We start from the raw sequence: 18,298 nt of genomic DNA, 5'->3' as shown, positions 1-18,298 counted from the left end.
CAGGTGTAAGGCTATTAAAATATCACGAAAGGGGGTTTACCCAATATATTATGCGGGCATCGGACCGCTTACGCGGTAGTTCTTCGTTGAAACCATGTTCAAGCCAGAAATTGTCCAGTCTTGAAACTGAGATCTTACTACTTGTCATCACGTCCCTTTTTCTTCAAATATTTATGATCATATGTTTCAACTAATGAAGAATACACGCGAATTACGATTTCTAAGTGCTCTTGAAAATTATATGTATGAGATATCCTAATGATAATTTCTTCCTCTAACATTTTTTTTTTTAATTTGATCGAATTTGTGTGACTTAACTAGATGGGAAAATAAGGGAATACAACAATTCTGAATTAAAAAGCACTATATAATATGTATATTGATAAACCATTTTATCCTTAGAGTTTAAATTCGGGTCATTTTGGTTTTATTAACCGCTTAAAGATCACATTAACTTTAATTTTCTGCCAAAGGCAGCAACTTAGAATGAATTATCAGATATTATATAATTAACTGGTTAATTATTTTGATGATCGAAGACATTATTATTTCGATTATCTTAATCTCGAGTTCTTTTTAATACTTAATTAGCAAAGACAAAATGCTTGAAAATCAATAATACCTAAATTTTGCCCTAAATTTTTCTGAGACTTAAAAAAGCATAGGATAGTGAGGTCGTTACTTTTATGTTCCATATAAAAACAACACAGTCTCAAATAGTTGTATAAACTTTCATTTTCCCTCTAGAGGATAATTAAGAATAAATTATTAACTTATAAAAACTGTAGAAAAAAATGGACCATACATACTCCCAATACTCTTTCACTGGGCTTATGTGAGCCACAGTAGTTGCCTCTACAGGACAGGACTCTTTCGTGCAATTGGTTTCGTACTCTGATTGGCAAAGAGGTGTGTTCCACCAGTTGTCGCATGTTCTCCACATAACATCCCACCGTAAAGAATTGAAGATGTAATATAGGGCCCAAGAAAGTACTACTATGTAGTATGTGTTCAACCAGAATGCCATGACAGCAGCTGCATAACCCACGCCTGTAAAAGAAAGATTAGAATTACAACGCTCCTTCTGGTTATAAATGGGACTTGCTATATTTCCCTTGAAATAGCAACTACGTAATTCACACCTGAAAAAGAAATATAGGTATTAAAGTGCTCCTTTTGGTTATGCATGGGACATATTACCTTTGAAATAGCATCTGCACAACCCACACCTGAAAAAGAAAGATAGGTATTAAAGTGCTCCTTCTGCTTATACATTGGACTTGCTATATGCCCTTGACATGGCAAATACATAATCCACATCTGAAAAATAAAAATTGAACAAGGTGGTCCTTCTTTTTATATATGGGACTTGCTATAATACCTTTGAAAATGTTACTGCATTAAAACAGGCATTATGTAATGATTTGTTTTCTTTATTATTTGGCAGTTATATTCTTTGGTTTTGTAAGTCAGACCACGAAAAAATAGGAAGTAAAGTGTTTTGAAGCTTCTAGTTGTTCATTCTCTTCGTAGCATCCAATGATCATTTTTTTTGGATGGAAATAATCGAATCGATGTAAAGTGATATATAGCTAAGAAAATGTTTTGTTGATGAGTTGTTCTATAATTGATGATAATGATGTGGTGTTCGCGTTACAACGGAAAGGGGAGTGCAGTAGCTTCTGAGGGTAAAGACCCCTGAGCACCCGAGAGCAGAAATCTGACTTCTAGCTCATATGAAGATGGCACTCTCACATTCGCTTGTACTGCCCCTTTTTACACGGGGCATCATTCACACACCTCACAGGTGAATAGAACATAGGATGAAGAACAACCATGCCAGAATCGGGATTCGAATCCGTGATGCCCAGATCACGGGGAAGACGTGCTACCCGTAGACCAGGACGCCGGCCAAGGCTCGATAATTAAGAGTAGAGTAATAAAATATTAAAATTGTTAGAATATTCAGTTAAAAGAGAGTATTTTTTATTATAAATGTTATTTGAATTATTAATAGTATTAATTTGGTGATTTTAGTTCTCAGATGTATTGAAAGTTGAAGGAAATAAATGATTTAAAGATCAACAAATAGGGGAATCTGAATTGATTGTTGTAATAAACATATTAACAAATAATTCCGATGATAACAGAAAGAAATACATTTTATGATAACTTCTATATAAAAAATTAGATGAAAACAAAAACAGAGTTAATTTAGTAGTATTTATTACATTAAATAAAAATTAAACAGCAATGCTAAAATACATAAACCATGTATCTAAAATTTAAATATAATAAACAATTTCTATCTTCATGCTAAAATGTCTAAAAAATATTAATCACTTGTGATTATAATTAACATTGTGATATTATTTGTATTCTATTTGTAATTAAATGATCTCATTAATAATATTTTATTTTATTTTCAATAGAACATTTTCTATTCTCAATACCAAACATACAACTCCTTCCCATAGTTGTTGGAATAAGACATAATTAAAACTTTCTGATCCTTACAGAAAGGAAGAAAAATCACAAACCATTACCATATGTATACCCTTAGTTCGTTTCTTTTTTCCTTTTAATGTTTTAATATTGATCAGTAACCATATTGTTTCGAATTGACTTAGATGCATTAACTGTTACTGTGTTTGAAACACGATGTCTCTTATAGTGTCTCAAACATATGCCGGATGGAGAAAAAATCATAAATAAAACACATGTTGCTACTGTATTCCTTCTGGCAGCTAATGATTTTTCTCTAATTTTTCAAGATACCAATGAAAATAATACAAAGATTCTTATCAAAATCTCTGAATTGTTTACTTTTTGTTTTAAAAAAAGTATTCTTTGTATAAAAATTTACATGAAAACTAAACTCTTAATGTATTTTCAAATCTTTTGTTTGCCTAAAATATTACAATATTTAGCTTCTTTAATAAGGAAACAGCAGTATAGGTATTTTGAAGATTGTAATAGAAACTGGATTTTTTTTTAGTTACTTTTGCAATTAAATAATTTCAAATTTCAACTGTGCTTTGACTTTAAGCATGAGGCACAGGAAGATTTTTTTTAAATAAAAGAAAAGGCCTGAAACATTTCACAATACAAGACTTCTTGTTATTTTTTATTTCCTAAAAATTCCTGAAAAATAGTCATCCGGATTTTTAAAATTGTAATATCAAGGAATGTGTAAAAAAAGTAAATTATTTTTTTTGAAAAAATAGAGGAATATTTATTTCAGTTTCATATGTTTGCATATATTTTTATTTTAAACTTATTGACAGAACGCTCTTTTTTAGAACCTATTAAATAAATTCTACTAAAAGGACTTTTATTTAATTTCATTTCTGAATAAATTCTGCCTTGTGAATAGATTTAGGAATGAGAAGAATATGAAAGTAATCATATATGATCATAAATTCATAACTATACAAGACTATTTTGATAACTTCATTGTATCGAACGAAAAGTCATTGAATGAAGGGGAAGAGGAAATGTCGGATAAATCACTTCGTTTTCCTTTTTCTGTCAAAGGAAAATCAATTTAAACTTTTTTTTTTTGTCTTTTCAGATGTATTAGTATACCATTATATTTTTTCCTACTTAATTGATTAGTAAAAATAATTTTTGAAAGCCATTCCAATTCTTCCAAAAAATTTTAAAAAAAAAAAATCCACCCTACAAATTTTGAACGAATTTAAGTGGTCGTCGGCAATTTTCAAAGGACTTACATTGGAGGGAGGTTTACAATTGCATTGTACCAAAAAGAATTTCTTCATTCATCTTTTCGGTGTTGTAGTAAGTTACTAATTTTGGTGCCCTTGTAAGCAAATGGAAATGGTTTTATTAAATGGGAAAAGAATATGACGAGGCCATCATTGACGTCATTAGTTTCTGTGCCGTTCACCTAATGAGTTATCTTTTCCTGTCACTCAGCATTAAACGACATAATGGACCCGACGCAGTAACTAAATAGGATGGGCCCACGCTTGGACCTTCCTTTAGATCTTTGGTCATAACCCATTCCTTCGCTTAAATCGCGGAAATAATTTTCATTACATAATCTTTTTATAAATTAAAAGTCCTTTCATTAATTAACTCATGGATTTGCAAACACGCTCAGAATATCTTATGAAATCATTATGTAATTTCGAGCAGCAATGGTAGAATGAATATTTGATAGTAAAAGAAAATCCGTGGAACTGAACGACATCTGGATTTTGATTCATGTCATTTCATTCGAATTAAATTTGATTGAATATTCTTCAATATAAATTATATTCCATTTCTTTCTTATTTTGATTGAGAGTTGAATTAAAACATTGAGTAAAATGAAACAGACGTTCGCTTTTGAATTGTTTAAGTTGAATGGAGAATTATTCAGTGTGAATAATATATCTTTATTTATTCGTTTGGGAGAAAAATTCTTTCTCATTGTACATGTTACATTTATACAAATAATCACACCGATGTAGAACTTTGAACTTTTAGATTTGAACTTTTATTTAAAAAAATTCAATTAATAAAAGAACCGAAAATTAGCTGTTTTGGATGTTAAGTACTAAAAAAGACAAGTCGATTGAGTAAATGTGCTTAAAAGTTTAAGAGAAGACAAATAAATAGCGATAATCATATTTCAAAATAAATTGTGAACCTAAAAGTAAACCTATTCCATAAGATAACCATCTTTAAGATTATGGAATTATATATATGACAAGATTATCAATTATAGAACTAGATATATTACAAGTCATGCGTTTTTTATTTTCTCGTCGACAAAATTAAAATTTCATCTGAGTTGCCATCATTTTCAGATTGCAAACATGTAAAATGAAATCTTCAACATCGTTATTAGTTAATAGAGGCATATGGCTACTTATAGTTGCAAATAGAGTGAATTATTCTGTTATTTAAATGTTTGCTAAAATGATGGTAATACATATTATTACAACTTTTTTCTCACTGGTTAGGAGATAACTGCTGTACGATAAAATTTTCATTATTGGTAGTCAGTAGAGAGATATAGTTTTTCTTTATGCAGATAAGGTTAATTGTTCTGTTATTTATAATGATCTGAAAACTATAATGGCGGTATTTAAAATTATTACATTCGATACACTGATTACGAACATTATCAGCATAAGCCATTAAGGGGTACATATTACAAGAGTCATAACAGCCATCATTTAGTCATACAAAATTGCCTGTGAATATAAAATGCTCACAGTATATTTAGAAGGACATAAAATTATTTTCTTGTTATTTAGTTACTTTTCTATGGACTTGCGGAATCATCTAGATATTCAGAATGTATTCAGAAATTTAGGGAAAACATTTTTAAACATGTACAAATACTAGATTTTTTTCAGATAATATCTAATATTAGCATATTTTAGATGAATATAAGATAAAAAGCAGCCGAAATTCATACAGAAAATCCTTCAAAAATTCCACATACCTTTGAAGATTGGGCATATTTTCCAAACCCCCAGGCCACCAATACTTAAAAATTGGCCTAAAGAAGTTTCTAGTAGAAATGTTGGAATTCCTGCTAAGAACAGTGTAAGTAGATATGGTATTAGAAAGGCTCCTGAAAAAGAAAGCAAAGAAAAATTAGAAATCCTGGAGTTTAATATATAACATTATATGTGAAAATATATAGCGAAACAAAGGCATAAAGTTTATTCTGAGTAGAAACTTGCGATGATTCCAGAAAATAAATAATTTATTTTGAATTATAAAACTAAAATTATTTTTACTGTAAGAGAATTCTACCGTCTAAATACATATCGAACATTTTCTAATCACGCAAGCGCATTCAAAAGATGCGCCCAATATTTCAGGATCATTTTCTAATATTTTGCTTTCAATTATATTATCTCATCTTTGATCTTGAACGATATGACGCTTTATTTTCATTTAAAACACAAATTATTCGATAAAATTCTTATATCTCCTGTAGAATACAAATGACTTTAACAAATATTTAGTTATATTAAGAATTTGTTTTATTTCACTAAACAGATTTGATTTATCAAGAAATATAAATAAAAACTTAAAGTAAATTGCAATTTTAGACAACATTCAACTACTCACTGATATGGAAATTATTATAATTCATCTTCTTTTTGTTTACCAGACACTTTATATCAAGATAAAGCGCCTTATCCTAAAAGTTTTCAAAACAAATTTTCATCAAATTAATTCAAAATTTGATTTAATTTTAAAATGAAAAATATTTTAAAGGCATTCTCATGATTTGACTGATTCGAAAAATTTGTGCATAATATAATGAATGTATTTACCCTGATTCTCAAAATGCCAGAAAAAGCTTTAAGATTTCATGGCGATTTGAATTGGCCATTATATTCTAAACGAGAATATTCATATTGGATCATATATACTTTGTTAGCATGTATTTTTAACGATATTTACGGGAAGAAAATTAAAATATTTTTTTAATCCATTTATATCATCCGAATTTATTATTATTTTTTTAATTTTAAAACAGTTTTTTAAGCTAATAGAATAAGAAAGGCAAGGAGTGATGTCCAATTTATAAAGATTTTTTATTTGCTATGACACTGCATTGAAATATAATAATTTTCTATGACCATTTACAAATAAAATGGATCGGAAGAATTTCAATTAAAATAATCCTTTCTGTCATAATTCTTTTTCTATTTAATAATTTAAAAAATTCAGAATATTCAAACGAATTGCTGTAACTAATTTTTGCTCTTATTTACTTGTACAATACTAATGTTTAATTTAAATCAAAGCAGTTAGCCTACAATTAAGCATCAGTTTAAGCACTCAGCCAGAAAAATCATAGATAACATTGTAACTGCTCAAGGTAAAAAACAAACTGATGTAAAATGTAGGTTATTTTTTATGAAAAGTAAACTGCCATTATTGATTTCAAATTAAATTTAAGTTTTCATAAAAATTAAACTTTAAATTTTACATTTTGTTCCCCTTTAAATAATTTCATATGATTACATGAAGAAATAATAAAGTTTCAAACAGATATTAATGGACTAATGAATGTGTAAATAAAATATTAAAAGAATTGTAATAAATAAAGCCAAGAAATGCGTTAGAATATTGAAAAATGTTGATATATTGATTATAATATTGATTTCGTTGAAGTAACGAATTTTTTCATATTTTAAAATATACATGAATATTTTGATTTAGTGTTTTTTATCGAGTAAATCATTATCAAATTTAGTACGAAATATTATATAAGATTTACAAAATGTATAAATGAATTTAGTTAGTGTCAAATAAAAAGGTAAAACATTTCTCTCAAGTCCATTAACGATAATAGATTTTAAATAGCTTTTATTATATCATGATCTCCCATAAAACATTATATAAAATGAAGAAAATATGAATTATTCTTGTAAGATTATGCTTTTATTTAATATTAAGTTGAAATTTGTCTCTAATTCTGTTATTTCATTAAATATGTAGTTTATTTCAATTATTACGAAACATTTTTAAAAAGGATTCTTCTTTCTTAGCAATTGTATTTTCTATTAATGATTATAGATGGCGCTTCCGCCGCACAGGCATGTTTTTTTCTCAGTACCGCAGACTACTTAAATGAAAGTATAGAATTCGAGGAAATGAAATGAAATAAATAAATAATAATAACAAAAATTGATATTGAAAAACCAAAACAATACATTTCTGAAATTACTTTAATAAATAGTTATTGAACGTTCTTTTCATTTTGATTGAAAATAAGTAAAAAGTTAAATTAATGTATATATGGTTAGTAGATAATATGATACAATTTAAAGAATAATAATAAAAAAGACAAACGTGGTTAGAAATTTTCAAGTGCAAGCGTTCCTTGAAAACTAATTTTCTATATTTTCAATGATAAGAACTTAAATAAGAGTTTTCATATCTATTAAAAAGAAATAACATCTAAATGTGTTTTCAATCAATAGACATTTTATTCTTTGCCGATAGATGGCAGCATGAGACAAGGCAAAGGAACTGCTAGTTATGTCAGAAATAAGCCGCTGCACTTGCGCTTGTTTGTTATATATGCAAGCAAAAACAAAACACATAAAATTTTATGTCGCACAATTGTCGAAATCTTATATTCAACCTCTTTTTAGAGCCCTCAATACTCATTAGAATAGTAATTAATTAATATTAGTAATAAAACTTCGAATAAACGGCAGGCACGCTTATCTGTTTGGCAAACGTACATAAATTTAATTTCTCAACGAAAAAAAAAAAAAAAAAAGGAATTACTATACATTGTGTTTAAATGAATTTGGAAAAAATTATTAAAATTAGAGAAACAGTTGAACAGATACGAAAATTTAAAAGCTAATCTATAAAGTCTTTGAAAAGCTAATTAAAAAAAAAAAAAAAGATGGTGTAGAAATAGTTTTTGTTCAATGATATTTTTCGAGGTTATGGGAGAAAAACGTACAATCATTCGTTCTCCGTTTAATCTTTTTTATTGGGAGAAAAATTTTTTTAATAGAGCAGTTAATTTTTATATTCACTGAGAAATATGAGTACCAAATTTTGCTTGCTACCGTCACTAGGTGTGGAATTAAATGTCTAAAGTTCAAACAAACGAATAAAAGGATATTCAATTCTGAATAGATAGCTTAAAAAGGAACGCCAATAAAATTAAAATTTAATATAAATAAATAAAAGACTACCAGAATGAAATTTAATTATATTTAAGAGATACTCTCATCAAATTTTTTGATTACAAAATCAGTAAAGCAACTAAATGTTCACTTTCTTAATCTGCTTAACAAAAACATATCCAAGAAACTGGAATTTTAAAAATCTTTTGAAAGTAAGTTTTCAGTTAAGTAAATTTTAAAATTTCACAAGTAGAGTCCAATTAATTCGTTTGTTTATTTTTAATCATACTCTTTTAAAATATCTAATTATACTGACCATTTAATACTTGTTTTTACTTAAGTAATGCCTGATTTATGAGAAATTCTCTTATTTTTAAAAAAAAATACTTTGGGGAATTATTTCAAAAAAGGAGGAGTGACTCAGCACAATATATTCTCAAATGCATTTTAAAGTTTTTTTACAGAATGCAAATAAAGCATGAGGAAGTAAAAGTAAATATTTGCCAATAATCTTTAAAGTATTAAATATTTTTTTCGTTAAGAATTTAGGTCACCGAAATTAACGCTTGTAACAATTCACTATTTCAAAATTATTGGGAAATACATTTTAATGATCACAGCTCTAAAGGATTCTCTCTTTTCGAAGGCTTCTTTGGAGATATTTTTTTTTTCCAAAGGTTTCCACTTACCTTTTGGTTTTTGTTTCTGCTTTACGCAGTTTGTTTCTCATGTAAGCAGTTACCTAAGTACAAAAAATATAACTAATTTTTCTGGAAAAATTTTATAATTAGTTAAAAATTTATCCATCAAAATGCTAAATATTACTATTTTTCCTAAAGGATTTCTTTTAAAGGATGTTAAATTGTTAAATAAGTGTTGCATTTATTTGGTTTACCAACAGAGGGCAGCACATGCAGGAATAAAATAAATTTTTAAAATTATACCTTTATTTATTTCAAATATGTTTTCGTTCCAACTGACAAGCATAACTATTACAAAATTAATTAATTATTACAAAATCTAGAAAGCTTAACTATGCTAGGACACCTAAACTGAATTTCTTAAGCAAGGAGTAACATATTCTAATAAAAATTTAAATTGTATTGAAATTTTATAAAATTTAACTGATTTAACTATTCGATAAAACGGAAAGTTGGAGTTAGAATTAATGATATATACATGCAAGAAAATTAAAATGCGTGAAATATTATTATCAAAGAAGAATTTTCACAAAAGATATACAAAAAAGGGAGTATTACCCATATTTTCAAAATAGATTTATGTTTGCAAAACTATTTTAATTCAGTAAGAAATATTATCAAATTTGAAATAAAATTATTTTAAAAGATTTTCTAAATTTTATGGTTTATTAACATCGCAAATTGCATTTAATTTATGAACTCTGATTGATTTTTTTTTTTTTTCATTCTATAACCCAATTGAGGTGAATTTCTCAATATATTGTCTTGATTTTTTTTTTTTTTTTTTACGATTATACAAGCTACTCAAGAAACAAAAAAATCATTCTTGAAGAGCATTTTTATATGTTACTTCATAATATACCGAAGGAATATTATCTTCTTAACATATATTATTTCTAAGATTTTATTATTATTATTATGGTGTTGTCCCTACATGAAATAAAACAAAAGTCAGGTTTTACTGGTCTTATTTTCTATGTTTAAAACTAAAAATCCTTCAAACTAAAAGACAGGGTGTTTTAATTAAGGCGCAATTATTTAAGATTTTCATGTATATAATCTAGTATCCGAAAGTTATATAAATATTTTTCTTAATTAATTTAGTATTTATTAAGAATTTCATTAAGAATTATATATTATATATTAATTAAGAATTATATATTATTTTGAAAGTTCAAATACGTCCTACAAAAGATGAATCATCAAAGTATTGTAAAATTAAGGTTTTTGTATTTTTCGCAGAAATAAAATTAAGAAATTAATTTCTTATATTAAACTGAAAAATGCATTTAAATGATAAAATCTGTGAGACAGGAAATTGAAATAAATTTATTTGATCTGAATTATATAGTCTCCAAATCTCAAGGGAAGAATTTTAATAAGCACTAAACATTTTTAAGCACTCCCTTTTTTTACTCTAAAACTTATACTCTATCGTATGAGGCTCCTCATCAAAGAGACCGGACGAAAATAATTTCTCAGATGTTCTGCATATCATATTTCCATACATTCAAAATTGAAATGAAGATATTTAAAGGAAAATGAAAAGATTTCAATTTCAATATTTTATTAATTTTTATTATCCTCAAAAAGTTTAATTAATGGCTAGAACTTTTATTGGAGAATATACTGTTTTTCTCTAGGAAAAAATAAATAAATACACAGTTTTTAAAGATTCCTTCAAATAAACTTTAAGAGAACGTGTCATTTAATTAGTTTGATTAGGAGAAGAACAGTACTGATGCAAAATTCTCAGCATGAGATATTTAAAATTTTAAGCTTTGACAGGTATTGTTCTTCTATATACTTATTAAAATTTAAAATATGTCTGGTACCAATGAGAAAAAGTTGATATTTTTGCTCATATGCTCAATGATTAGATCTACAGTTATTTATCGATTTATAAGAAAAGAAAAGAAAAAGACTAAAAAGGCAGAACTTAGACACTTGATGTTTTTCTTTTCCTCAACGTTTCAATTTCTTTTTGTTTCTTTGGTATTAATATTAAATTTCAACAAGATCAAAGGAATTAAGTGGTTTTCATCAAGCAGGAATCAAAATCTGCAGTACAAGCCAATTTCAAAACAAAAGTATAACAAATCCATCAATAATGTGGATGTTTCAGAATAATTGCTTTATTTCCACTCAAATGCAGTTCACGACATCACAGTTGGTTTACCAGTTCAGCAATGCACTCGGTTAAACCATTTTCTCAAACGTTACAAACAAAACGTTACATCATTTCCCAAGAACTCATTGATCCTCTTCAAACTTATTCTGTATCGTATAGTATTATTATGATGCAATTACATGTAACTTTTCTTTCTTGCTTTCTTTTTAAAAAAAAAATCATTCCGCCGCGCATACCCATTCAATAGACAGGAAACTCTTGCGGCTCCAATTTTGGGGATATACTTTAATGAAAAGAAAAGAAAAGGAAAGAAGACATCAAAGTTCGAAACACTATCAACAGTTTGATGTTCATCACACCACGGGAAAAACATTCGTTTGATTCTAAGAAAAATTACCGGAAAATAATCGGAGAAAATAAATAAGAAATATCCCACAAATTTAAAATAATCAGGGAAGAAGTATTTCCACAGAATATGGTGAAAAATTGAAAGATCTGATTCTTTATGCAATTAATATTTTTAAATTCAGGGAAGCCTTTCTGTGCTAATGTTTCAAAAGGATATGGAAGGATATGAATATCGGTAATCGGATAATTACATCTGCAATAACATGAGTCCTAGCTTGAAACATTTAAAGACATTATTGCTATATATAGCATGTTTCCAGGGATAAGGAAGTCGTCGAATACTTCAAGCAGAATAATGTTTGCTGACGATTTAGATAGATAGGTGTATCGATTTACGATTTAGAATAATTCGGTAATAGCCAGTGACAGGGTCTTTTTTCTCCCTGATATTGACAGTTGCTTTAGGTATCTGTATTTAGGATTTAGTTCCAAAGAAGAAAGAACAAATCCATGGCATTCGTTACCGAGATATTTCTGAGATTTTTATGCTGACAGGTATTCTACGACTTCAACAACACTGGGATCAAATTATCACAACGCTGGCCAATGCATTAAAGTGCTATAAGCATTTGAAGTCAGTAACTATCAATTATCGGTTGTAATTATATGGTTCCCACTATCAAATTTTAAACCTAATTAATTTATGAATGTTTAACAGTGAAGAAGACGTATGCGCTTAAATTTTATAAGAATGAGCAATAAAAATGAGAGACTTTAATTATGTCATATTTTATATACGATGCATCTATACTGACGCAAAAGAAAAAAAAAGAATTCAATGATGTTTCCCTGCTTCAAATCGATCAAAATTATTTTTAATCAACTATATTATTAGTTCACTTTAAATTTATAATGACATATTCATAAAAAAGTAAATGATGCATTGGTAATTGGTCACTATTACAAATACAAAAGCTCTTGATAATCAACTTTTTGTTTCTTTTTCGACAAAAATGAAAAGCTCCTCTCACATTTATATTATTATGCAATATGACGCAGATTAGATAAAGGCAATCATAAACACCACCAAAATTAAGATCCACTCGTTTTATATTTTGTTATCACAGAAGAGTTGACTTTTATTGTCAGCTATTATGCATTAAGAGTCTAGTCATATTCATGAAAGAGTGACACCTGTTATGAATCGATGCCTAAAATATTAATCATAAATTCCGAGTAGCCAATTTGGGCATAAAGACTTCCATAATGGGCATTGGGGATACAATGAAAATATCAATTCGTTTTCTCGCAAATTAAAAAAAACGGTGCTTTTTATGAATGAGCTCTATAAAAATAAAATTGGATAAGGAGTAGATTGGTTTCGGTCACAGGTAATTGTATTGATTCTTGTTACAAAAGATTAAAGGATAATAGCCCGAACTTGAATAAATGAGCATAAATGAAAGCAGTTTTTCCATTTCACACAACTTGGAACATGTCCAAATTATGTAAAATGAGGATGCGCGTGATTTTCTTTAATCGCCATTTTAAAATTGCTTTTTTTTTTTTGCCTTAATAATGGTCAGATAGAGGAAAACGTCTTTAATCATTTAGCCGTATTATTCATTGATACATTTAATGTCAAATTTTCATATAAAGTACATTGAATGTCCGACTATTGCTTGATGATGGTGAATTGTTTAATATTAACTCCAACAGAAGAAGAATGAAATATAAAGTGCCTGTGTAAGTCGCTTTTGGGTGGCCAGGAAGAAGAAGGAGAAAACGAAATAGAACGAGATGCAACTCTTCTATTGCACATGTTTGATATCCTATTCTACATGATGTATACATTCGGTAAAAAAGAAATATGCTTACTATATATTCGTTAAGAAGTAATTTTAACCATATATATTTTTTATCAGTAGTGTTAGAAAATTTTGCAAATTATTTTTATTCTTCACCAATAAATTGACATCCATTTTCTATTCTATACAATATTTTGATGCTTTTTATTGCATATACCAAAATAATCTTTAAATTTTTTTAGTTTATAAGTTATTAGTTTTTATTGAGAAGATATTTTGATGTAAATAATTATTAATGCTATATAAAGCTTGTTTTGTCATCGCTATACTCCTGCTTGTCAACAATGACCACAAAGATGAAAACTTAGTAAATACTTGTGTAACTTTTTGATCAAGTACATGTACCCCTGATAGCTAGCTGACAAGTCGAACAACTGAATAAGTCAGTCGTATATTTGGTGCTGAGTGAATCTGATAAAAAAGGGTATTCTGCATTACAGTAAATCTATCAATTAGGTCAATTTAAATCTATCAAAATAAAAATAAATCATATTTACCCAACTAGATCTGAAAAATCTGTTTGATTATAAGAAAAGTTTAAAAAATACTTCTACAAACAGCATACTATTAAAACTTGCATGAATTAGCAAGAAATAAAATTAAAAGTGCCAAAAAATAAAAAAAAAATTCCGTGATCTTATCACATTGTTACAGTTGCTCATTTTGTAGGTTTATTCTTCAGCACGTGAAAGAAATAGAGTATTTGCAGTTGCTCATTTTGTAGGTTTATTCTTCAGCACGTGAAAGAAATAGAGTATTTGCAGTTGCTCATTTTGTAGGTTTATTCTTCAGCACGTGAAAGAAACAGAGTATTTACAGTTGCTCATTTTGTAGGTTTATTCTTCAGCTCGTAAAAGAAATAGAGTATTTTCAGATTCATGGCAAAGTACTCTATAATTCGAAGTCTACAAAAGGATTTCTTTTGCCTGTTACACATTTGGGATTATAGGGTGTTTCCAGCCAAACGCTTTCTGTTGAGATTTATGGCATAACACTTTACGGTTCAAAGCAACAGAAAACTTGATTTCTCTAAGTTGTTGTTCATTTTAAAGGAACAAGTCAAATTTCATTTTGGATCGTGTTGCGCAAGTAGGAGAAATGTTTTAGATTCTACAGTTTTTGCTTGATAAATCATCATTTAATTGTGCCAACCCCAGGAGAATAAGGAAAGGAATTGAAGGGGGAGGGGGTGCATTTCGCCTTCTTTTATTCGTTCTCTTCTACATGTTTTTTTTTATTCCAAGGAATTTTATCAGAATGAATATTTTTTTATGAGATTATCTTTTATTATTTGAGAATAAAAAATCCTTCCAAGAAATTAAGTATCTGTCTGCTCCGAGTCTCAAAATGCTTTAAGAAAAAGATATATTTGTAAACAATATCCGTTTGAATGTAGTCTACAAGAATTGATCAATTAAGGAAACATTTCTAAATTAAGAATAATATTCAGTGTCTCATATCTACATAAAAGACGCCAACGTAGATAGCACAGAAATAGCTCTTATTACTTATTGCCGAATTGTAATCAAATGTAAACAATTCGCTATACGAATAGTTAAGACTACTTCATTGAACGCTTTTACAGCTATGTTTAGTTCAATGCTTCCCTGATTGATGGTGCTACAAAATATGATTGGAAATAATCTTTGTACGACTCGTCGTGTCACCAAAAGCTCCATTTAGCCAGAAGAAAGAAAATATAAAAGAAACCGAGAAATAGGTGTCAAACAGTATATTTAATCAAACTCGAAAATAGACTAAACTGTCGTCAGATGGGTAGTTGCTGTGATTTAAATATAGAAGTTGATGATCATATCTTCCAATATTATTATCTCACAAAAATGGTTTCTGCATTATCGTAAAACTCAAGAAATTACCTATTTAACGATATCAGTTTTATTTCTGTAAAATTTTTCCTGTATTTTTAATATTTTTCATATAATTTACTGCGCACTCTATAACAATGTTTTTATTGTAATGATGAAATTTAAACTCCTTCATCAAAACATTCAATCGCGTACTTTTACCTATATTAAAATTATGATTAAAAACACAGCTTTATTTGGAAATTAACTCCGAATTAAGAATTTAACTTCCGCTTTTATTTTATAGTATATACACTTTTAAATTAGCACTCACAGTGATTTGAAGCATATTCATTCAATTAAATTCCTGTTTTTCATTCCTTTTTAAAACACAAGATGTAGTTTAAAAATATTCCATATTAGTATTTTAACAATTTAAAATGTCAATAATTTGGACGAACAAGCCGGTCAGCAAAGGCTGCTGTTTGGATTTCAATAGGTAATTTCACGATATTTGAAGAATTTTGATATTTTTAGTAGATTTATAAATGAAGTTTTCGAAGAAATTAACAACGGAAGTTAAAAGTAGTAATATTTTGCAGCAAACTATAAAAGTTTTCACAACACGTAAGCCCAAAATCTATTTAAAAAGAAGCGATACAACTTTTCGGTTGTAACAAATTTCCGTTTCATTTGAGTGGAGATGTGTTTTTCTTTTTGTGAAGTTTCTACCATTGATGGCTTATGATTTTTAATACTACAAGTTTCGAAAGGGATGCAAAGTATTTTATTTCAAAAATTAGGATTTAAGATGATAAATTGAGATGAACAGCAACAAATAAATCACTCCCAAACTGCCTTAAAACCCGGGTGTACTGAATGATTGGGTCGCAGTGCGTACTAACAAAAATATTGGGGTCGGTTACAAAATGATCATCACATTGTCCACGTATCAATCCCTTCCACGTATCAATCCCTCTCTGATGAGACTCCCTTCCAAAGGAGTCGAGTCTCATCAGAGTAAAGGCCAAAAGAATCAAACCGTCATTGTTGTTCCCTCCAAGTGTAAAACTGCTTATTTATCTGCAACTTCTCACTCCAATAACTTAGATGCCTTTAAGGGGAGAAAATGAGATGAATAAGGTTAAACTTAATGAAGTCATAATTAACGCAAAATTTCCGAATTCAAGTTTACACGAAAATCAAAAAGTCCACAGCTTTAGCAGGCATTTCAGTTTAAAACTGTTCAGAGCTTCTATCGTATTGACTCTAGGTCCTTTTTTTTAATCAATATATAATAATTTGAGGTTTTTATAAGTTATTCCATAAAATGCTAAAAGTTTTATTCGTTTTTTTCATATTTAATGAAATAAATATAAAATTTTACAGGATATTATTCTATACAGTGTTTTTTTCCCTTATTTAAGTTTAATCTTAGTTTCAAACATTTCGCCTCGTGCGTTACAATTCAACATTAGACGTAAAGGAAGCTGTACTAATTTTGCTGTTTTCAGTTAAGTTTTAAATGGATATGAAACGAAACGAAAATTGAAGAAAATCAAATAGTAGTAATTGATATATACAATAAAATGGCTTGATGTTATTTTGAACAAAAGAAAAGGGTCATTCAGTTCAGTACAGCAACCATTACAAATCCCACCAAATATAGCGTATTGTTTTTATTTTGTTGAACTGTCATAGAGTTTCGTTGGTTTTTGTATTGGCTAACGTGATTTCGCTCGAAATTCATTCATAAAGTTAACTGAAAGAAACGAATCGTGAATAAAGTTATTTCTACCTAGCAACCAGAAGAATGCAAGTATTCTGATGAAATCATAAAGCCTTGAAGTGGTGGGTATGTATGACGTATAAAAAATCTCGGTTAATTCAGTCACGAGACATAAAAAAATTACTTAATGCACATAGGAATGGATAAAAATAAGTATTTCAGTGTTTGAAAAGGGTGTGGGAGTATCATTGGCCTTCATGTAAGAATTAAAAAAAAGGATTCTACCATCATCAGAAGCCAAGATTTATCCCGGCTGAGCTTGGCAATGATTTGGACCACAAATATCGCCAAAAATATGTACTTCTTTCATTTTTTGAATACAAAAGTTTCTTTAATACACCTCGTTAATTGCAATTTTACTTTCATAAATCAGAAAAAGAGTTTCCCATGAAAAAAAAGGAAGGTGTTATCATAATTTCCATATTTATTTACCTTTACTTATGCGATGTAAATCTTTTCTTGTTTAGAGTTCTCATTGGATGGAGAATATAATCAGAAAAGATTTTTAAATTCATTATCAATGAGGTTTTAACTTTTATTACATACATGTGCAAGAAGATAATTTTCAATAAAAAAATCAGTTAAAGCTACAAAATATTAAGAGTATTCAGGATTCAGATATTCGTAGCTCAATAATTTTGAATTGCGAAGAGCTCTGTTATAAAACATCACGAATGAATAATGAAAAAAATAATCGAAGAAATTGGAAACAGAATGAAATATAGGAAAAGATATCATTTGTAAAACATCATTAAAATGGTTAAGGAATTAATAAAAGAAAGAATATTGGTAAAAACTTACTGCAAAATTCAAAGTAGAAAAGGATATATTTGTTAAGACAAAATACTTATAGGATAAATAAAAGATAACATCCGGAAAATCTCGTAACAGAATTTAAAATATGAAAAGATACATTTTCTTAAAAATAAAGAACACATTATATAAATGAATTGGTAAATATTTATAAAAACACCACCAAATAGATTTGGATCGTAATTACATAAATTTCTGAAATTCAGCAAA

General features: G+C 28.1%; 1 protein-coding gene across 1 annotated transcript in view; it reads right to left on the bottom strand.

Annotated features, from left to right (window-relative positions):
* LOC129960174 (sodium- and chloride-dependent GABA transporter 1-like) overlaps positions 1-18,298 on the bottom strand; it is a 111,585-nt gene that overhangs the window by 21,680 nt on the left and 71,607 nt on the right. Inside the window, exons 2-3 of the mRNA XM_056073380.1 lie at positions 5,462-5,593; positions 810-1,050 (exon numbers count right to left, since the gene is read on the bottom strand). Coding sequence (XP_055929355.1) covers positions 810-1,050; positions 5,462-5,593 — 373 coding nt within the window. The remainder of the gene's footprint in view (positions 1-809; positions 1,051-5,461; positions 5,594-18,298) is intronic.

The sequence above is a fragment of the Argiope bruennichi genome, chromosome X2 (assembly GCF_947563725.1).
Source record: "Argiope bruennichi chromosome X2, qqArgBrue1.1, whole genome shotgun sequence".
In the NCBI taxonomy this organism is placed as follows: domain Eukaryota; kingdom Metazoa; phylum Arthropoda; class Arachnida; order Araneae; family Araneidae; genus Argiope; species Argiope bruennichi.
This window is presented reverse-complemented; position numbering and strand designations above follow the sequence as displayed.